Source organism: Polypterus senegalus, chromosome 5 (assembly GCF_016835505.1).
Source record: "Polypterus senegalus isolate Bchr_013 chromosome 5, ASM1683550v1, whole genome shotgun sequence".
In the NCBI taxonomy this organism is placed as follows: Eukaryota; Metazoa; Chordata; class Cladistia; order Polypteriformes; family Polypteridae; genus Polypterus; species Polypterus senegalus.
This window is the reverse complement of record NC_053158.1, coordinates 202673350-202680731: the sequence shown is the minus strand read 5'-3', so window position 1 is coordinate 202680731 and position 7382 is coordinate 202673350. Positions and strand designations below refer to the sequence as shown.

General features: G+C 44.2%; 1 protein-coding gene across 1 annotated transcript in view; it reads left to right on the top strand.

Moving 5' to 3' along the window:
* The first annotated feature begins 492 nt into the window (after positions 1–492).
* kcnq3 (potassium voltage-gated channel, KQT-like subfamily, member 3) overlaps positions 493–7382 on the top strand; it is a 269851-nt gene continuing 262961 nt past the window's right edge. The window contains exon 1 of the mRNA XM_039753985.1: positions 493–1415. Within this exon, the coding sequence (XP_039609919.1) occupies positions 1099–1415 (317 nt within the window). The 5' untranslated portion in view covers positions 493–1098. The remainder of the gene's footprint in view (positions 1416–7382) is intronic.

Here is a 7382-nt window from a genome sequence, read left to right as displayed (position 1 = left end):
ATCACCTTTACCTATTGATACCGATTAAATAAAGATCACATCTTGATATGTCCACATATGTTAAAGGAAAAAAAAAAAAAACACCTTCATGGGGTGTCCTTACTTCTTCCCACGGCCGTTCATCGTGTAGGCCTTTTGAGTTCGTGCCTTCCATAATTCCAGTGAGAGAGTGAGATGATCAACTCCCATGAAGAGTCGAGATGATCCTCACATTCCCGAAGTATGAGCAGTGCCACGTAAGGTCCTGCCGTTTCTCCCCCCAGACATGCAGCACATATCGATGCCGCTCTCGAATGGTGAGACGGGTCACTTTTAGCTGAGTAAGCAAAGCCCCCTCCCCTCCCCTTCCCCCCTCCCCCTTTGACACGCGAGTGTAAGTGATCACGTGTGCTCCGTGCACTTTGTGTGATCAGCTCTGCTTCTTCTCTCCCAGCGCATCCTCCACACCCATCAGCGCAGCTCCTGTTTCCAACCAGCAACATCTGGATCTTCTCGTCGTGGCGAGCGCCGCGGCACCAATCGCGGCAGCGGCAGCACTGCGTGCGAGCGGACGCGTCTGTCTTTGACAAGGAGGAGGCTCGTCCGTCTAATCCGCCTTCAACAAAGGATGCGGCTGTTAAACACAGGCGGTGCAGAATGAACCTTTTCACATGCGAAGCGTTACAGAAGATGCCAGATAAACGAGGATTTCTCTGAAACAAAAAAAAAAACAAAAAAACGGAGAGCACGACTTCCCCCTACTAACACACACACACACACACACACACGGCACGTCTTGCAAATCCGTGTCCTCGGGCCGCTACCATGAAGAAGATAACAGGCTAGGTCTTCGGGTTCGTCCGTATAACGGACATCTGTACTCAGCCGAAGCTGATCTGACTGACCGACGCCCCGCCAAGATTGTGATATGGCAGCGTTTCACTAAGGCTTGCCTGCGATGTTCTCCATCCAACCAGACTGAGCACCTCGCTCCTGCTATTGGGGACCTGATGCTCAGATGACCTCCTGCCGCCGACGATGTGAGCTGAATCGCGCAGATCATGGCATGCAGCTCTTTTAAGTTTCCAATACGCCTTCAGCTCACCACCGCTAAAGAAAATGGGAATCAAGTCCAGGAATGGTGTTAGTGCTTCGGCAGAGGAAAAGGACAAAAAGGCGGGGCTGACGGGCGACTTAGACCAAGGCAACTTGGGCTTGGGGTCCGGAGCCGATAAAGATGGAACCCTCTTGCTGGTGGGGCCCGGCAGAGAAGACTTCAAACGAGGATCTCAGGGTCTGGGGCTTCTGGCCAAAACGCCCCTGGGTTATGGTAGACCTGTCAAGAGGAATAATGCAAAGTATCGGAGGATTCAAAACTTGATCTACGACGCGCTGGAAAGACCCCGAGGATGGGCGCTGCTCTACCACGCGTTCGTGTGAGTAACCAGATAAGTCGTCCTGGAGGGCGTGGGGTCCTCGGCGGGGAGACCGGGGCGATGGGTTTACAGCGTCAGGTGGCTCGTAAATAAATGGTTCGTGATCACGGTGGTGATGATTTGTTACTTTTAGGATACAAAGATCACTTTCAGCTGAAAAAAAAAAAAAAAGTAACTGCGTGGTAATGGACTGCAGTGGACAGGTGAGGTGTGAGCAGTACGTGTCAGTCAGTAGCAGGGGGGTCTTATGTGGAGGGAAGACTACGAATTAATACAAAGACCACAAGTTCGAGGACTGGGTAATAAACAGAAAATAATGAAGTTAAGTAGCAACAGGGAGTGCGCTTCATCCGTAACTCTCTGTATGACTGTCTGTCTGTAATATAGTGCCTTTCATATCTATCTATCTATCTATCTATTATATAGTGACTTTCATGTCTATCTATCTGTTATATAGTGCCGTTGATGTCTCTGTCTATCTATCTTTACTGCAGCACATTTAACATCAATTTCATAAAGCACTTTCACATCTATATATTCAATGTAACACTTTTAATACATATCTATTTTAACGTCTATTAATATAGTGATTTTCACATCTATAGATTTTATATTGTTTCTTCAACATCTGTCTATCTTATATAGTGAACGTAACATCTACTTTGACTAGCATCTTTCACATCTAGCTACTTTTTATAGTGCCTTTCACATTTATTTATTTCACATAGCACCTTTAACAGCCATACACATTTTATATAGTATCTTTAATACCTATCATTTTATATTGCACTTTGAACAACTATCTATTTTATATAGGTTTATTTTATATGACATATTTCACATCTATTCTTGTAGTGCCTTTCACATCTCTCTGTGTATCTTTAATCATGCTCTTAACATGCTCTCTTACTAGAATTGTTAATGCCTATTTTAGATCCTATCTATCTATCTATCTATCTATCTATCTATCTATCTATCTATCTATCTATCTATCTATCTATCTATCTATCTATCATATAGTGCCTTTCATATCTATCTATCTATCTATCTATCTATCTATCTATCTATCTATCTATCTATCTATCTATCTATCTATCTATCTATCTATCATATAGCGCCTTTCATGTCTGAGCCTGCAGTGTCTTAACACCTTGTGGTTTATTTTTTCATATGCCAACATCTCCACCAAGCAGTTTGCGCAGAGGCTTAAAAAGTCCGACGCTTTCTTAATTACTCTTTGTACTTTGCGGTTTGCTCTTTACAAGTTATTGCACGAGTTATGGGATCCCAGAAGTAGCTAAGCTGCTTTTTAAAGTTCCTGTGGTGAAGACCGATTTCTGTTGCCATTTTAACTGGATGTGAGATGATATCCAAAACTGATTTCCTGTATATTTTAATCATTGTAGGGATATCCTCGCTATTCTACCTCCAGCCCCCAAGGAAATGTGAACACGAGTTGTTTTGTGGTTGGGTGTTTTTTGGCTTCTCCTAGCGTTACGCTACACTCTGCTCATTTCATTTTTTAAAGAAGTCATATTTTGTTTTGATGGTTTTTGATGTGTACAGCTTCTGACTGTTGACGTAATGAAACATTTCATTTCCCACTCCTTTGTTTAAAATAATTATTAGCATTATAGGACAGGCATATGGGTGACTAAGATGTTTCAGTGATTTTTTTTTTTTTTTGAAAGGCCCTTCCAGTTAAAAATGTGAACTTGAAGAAGCTCACAAAGAAAATGAGTGTTGAGTACGCAGCCGGAGTCTATAGGGCTTTCTGTGAAGTGATGATTTTTCTTTCCATCAATCCGTTTACTTGACCTGCTTATTTATCATGAAGTCACAGGGCAGATGGAGCCGATCCCAGCTCATTGGGCACAAGGCAGGAATAACGCTGGGCAGGTAGACAGTCCATCACTCACACACACACACGGGTCAATATAGCAACTTCTGTCAACCAGACCTGCATGTTCTTGGACGGTGGCAGGAAACCTACATAGACTCGGGGAGATCAGGCAAACTCCATGCAGGGAGCCCTTAAATGCCAACTCCAGTCTCCTTATTTTTCGAAGCAGCAGCTGTACCACCATGCCACCTATGTTTGTCTCCATTCTGTTTTAATTCAATTTTGACTTTACAACTTCACCAACACCATCTCTTTATCTCTACTTACCTGAATGAAGGCTTCAGTTAGATGACCAGACCACCAAGTCCTTAGCTAGTTCTTCCATTCCCTAACCCTCCAGCATCTGCTTCTTGGTCTTCTCCCGGTGGACCATGCTCATCTGCGTTTAATTGAATGCCTTGTCTATTTAGTTTTCCTGTCTCTACATTCTGTTCAGTCCAAAATGCTCTGCACACTCAATGCGTTATTCTTTTATGACTTATAAAATAAAATGTTACATTCATAGACATAGATGTTTGGGGGGGATTTCAGGTTTGAACGCAACCTCGAAAAATATTTTACAATAGCTCTAAGTGATTGATCACATACAGAAATATGAGTTATGGACTTGAAATTAATTCCCAGCTCCGTCCCTGAGGTATTGCTTAACCTACAGTGGCAAGCTAAAGTATGTGAACCACTTGGAATGGCCTGCTTTTCCTGGATTAATTGGTCATAAAATGTCATCTGTGTCTGTATTTAGCTAGTGAGCAAAAACCTGGACAGTTAGTTAGGGGGTCCCGCAATGACTGGATCGTTTATCCCTGGTTTTCTAGAAATTGCACCAAACGTTTAACTAGGATAAGAATTTGTCCAACCCCAGATTAAGGTGTGAGAAGAAGCTATGAAGCGTCCCACACCCACCCTCAGCGAGGAGCAGGAGCTCACATTTGGGAGTGAGTGGCGTCAAGATTTTACGGCACTTTGACCAACGAAATGTGGGCATTTTGTACTTTGTTTGGAGATCATGATGATGCGTTTTACTTTCTGATACTAATGATAAGGCTTCACCACAAAGATCATAATAATCATCGTCAGTCCTTTAGCTTCCCTCTAAGCCATTTTGCTCTTGTAGGTACCGATGGGTTTTGGACATCCCATACAATATGCTACCGGCTGGATCGATGTTGATCTTGGTGTCACTTTGGCCTCCGTTAGGCTCGATGTCATTTGAGGTCATCCTCAAGTTGACGTGTCCAAATTATCTTTGGCGCATCTCGTTGTACCTTCCAGGTTTTTGGGTGGTTTTGTCACAGCAGTCGGTAAGGGAGTCGGCTTTCGCCCTTTCTGCACACATGGCCAAACCAGCGTAGTCGTCTTTTCCGAATTTCCTCAGCTATGCTGGGTTGTTGGAGTCATCGGATCTTTATCATTCCGTTTCGTAATAATAATATGGGCAGGAATGCACAACCTACTTCAGAATGTTGGGGCATCAATTGGGTGTCCCCATTTAATTGGCACAAAACAACAAACCAAAACTGTGTTTGATGGCACAAATAACAGAAAAGACGGTGGGCTGGCCGAATCGACAGAAAAGGGTTTGTCTTTGGGAGGTCTGGATATCACATATAGTAGGAGCTTGATCCAGACCAAGTTCAGGATCAAACAGTAGACCACCTACTGAAGGGGTTGGTGGAACTTTCTAGATACCCAAACACCGGCCACTAGAAAGGCAGGGCCAGCCAAGGGTGCTATGCTTGGGTCTGTTGTCCTCTATTGGCAGATAATTAATTGGGACTGTGGGTAGAACGGGAAAAACTATTAGTGTACCCAATGTGGCACTGCTTACCTCAGCAGAGCCAGGAAGGGGATCCACAGGCGCACATGTGTGACAAATAAAAATACAAAGTATTCAAAGGGACGCAAGTACGTTCAAAGAAAAGGTTTATTCCACCCTCGTGAAGTACTCAAGAATCAACTTCATTGTAACATCTATATATATATAATTCACTAAGGCAAGACCACCATGGATAGCACGCCGGAAGGGGCGTGGATTCACTAAGCCGCCGACAAGTGAGACACCTATGGCGCATGCAGGAAGGAGCCACGCCCACCAACTTCAAGACCATTGGGTATGACGACAACTCACAGAGCCACGCCCACCAACTCCAAGATCATTGGATACGACGACAACTCGGACGCGACGACACAGAAAAACTGGCGTCATTTATATTCGTCTGTCGTAGAGGTCACATGCAGCTCTGACCCACGTTGACTGTTCATAGAGGCATGTTTCTTGCGGAGGTGAATCGCCATATGCAGCGTGTAAAACTGTTTGTGAGGGGTATCCCTAAAAAAATCCTTTACAACTGAGGTTAAAACACAATGAAGTGAGCAGTCTTTAAAAAAACGAGTTTTCGGTTACGTGTGTTGGTTCGTTCCGTGCATTGGTTAAAACCCAATGAAGGAAGCAGTCTTTAAAAACCAATAAGCCCTGCACCTCTGTTTCATTACCGTCTCACCTGCTTCACCAATGCAGGCCCTGCAGCAGTCGAGACACTCTCTCGGCAGCTGACCTTCTCTGTGCCTGACCGGTTCACACAGAGGCACCACATGATCAAGCGGTGTGTATGCTTCGAGAACGAGGGTGGACGCGACAGGACTATCTAAGAAGAGGCATGTTTGTTACCGATGTAAATCGCTGTATGCAGCGTGTAAAGCAATTTGTCGCGAATGTGAATTGCTGTATGCAGCGTGTAAAACGCTGTATTGTATGTTGCCCTCTCCAGAGTTGGATCTTTTCATTCACCTACAGTCGTATACACAATGAATTGAGCAGTCTTTTAAAAAAACGAGTTTTCAGTTACAACGCACGACGTACGTGCACCCTAGCAAACTGTCTTACACGCTACATACAGCAATTCGCATCCGCGACAAAACATGTGTCTTCTTAGATGCTCCTGCACTTCGTACACACCGCCCTCCCATCGTGGTCGGGTGTCTTGGTGGATTATATATAGAAAGGCAGCCAAAACCGTACAGAGCAATGAAAAGTCTACGTGAGGCACAGCTGCATCTAGGACTGTACAAAGACGACAACGACTCGAGTGACGAGTTGGAGGTGGGCACATGAGCAGGCAGTGCATACTGGACGAGAAATCAGCAGACTAGCATGACGGAGGGAGCGGAGTGGATGTCCTTCTCCTCTCCTCCCGTACCACCCTCCGCACCTGGTTCATTCCGTGCATTGTTACAATTTTGCTTTTCTTGCTGATTTATTACATTACCGATTTTTCAAATGTTAATTTTCTCCCTGTGCTTAAAAATTATTAAAAAAACTGGCCTGATTATGCGGAGTATGGTACGCCGTGGGTTGGCTAGTTATGAATAATACGTGTGGACACCAGATGAGTACCAGCAAGAGTGAAAGGGAAGGTCCTAAGGACGGTAGTGAGACCAGCTATGTTATACGGGCTGGAGATGGTGAGGCAATGCTGGAGGTGGCAGATTTAAAGATGTTAAGATTTGCTTTGGGTGTGACGGGGATGAACAGGATTAGAAATGAGGACGTTAGAGGGTCCACTCAGGTGGGACGGTTTGGAGGCAAAGTCAGAGAAGTGTGATTTGTGTTGGTATGGACATGTGCAGAGGAGATATGCTGAGTATAATGAGAGAAGGGTGCTAAGGATGGAGCTGGCAGGCAAGAGGAGACCAGGAAGGCCTAAGAGATGGAGAGAAGAGGAAGATCTGGAAACGGATGATCCACTGTGCTAACCCCTAATGGGAGCAGCTGAAAGAGGAAGAAGAAGTGGTTATGGTAGGATGAATTAATGGAGATGTTCATCTGCTCTAATGATTCCTTCAAGCCTTTTACCTTTCATTGTGCCTTTTCGAGTCATCTTGGCTGGCGCCCAGGTCTAGAGAGAGCAGTCATAGTACTAAACTATTTCCATTTATATACAACTAGCTGAAATACCAAGAATTGCCCGGGAGGAAAAGTGTTTTTTTTTTTTTTTACTTTGAGAAAAATATAATAAAAATACAGCTTTAATAATAATAATACATTTTATTTATATAGCGCCTTT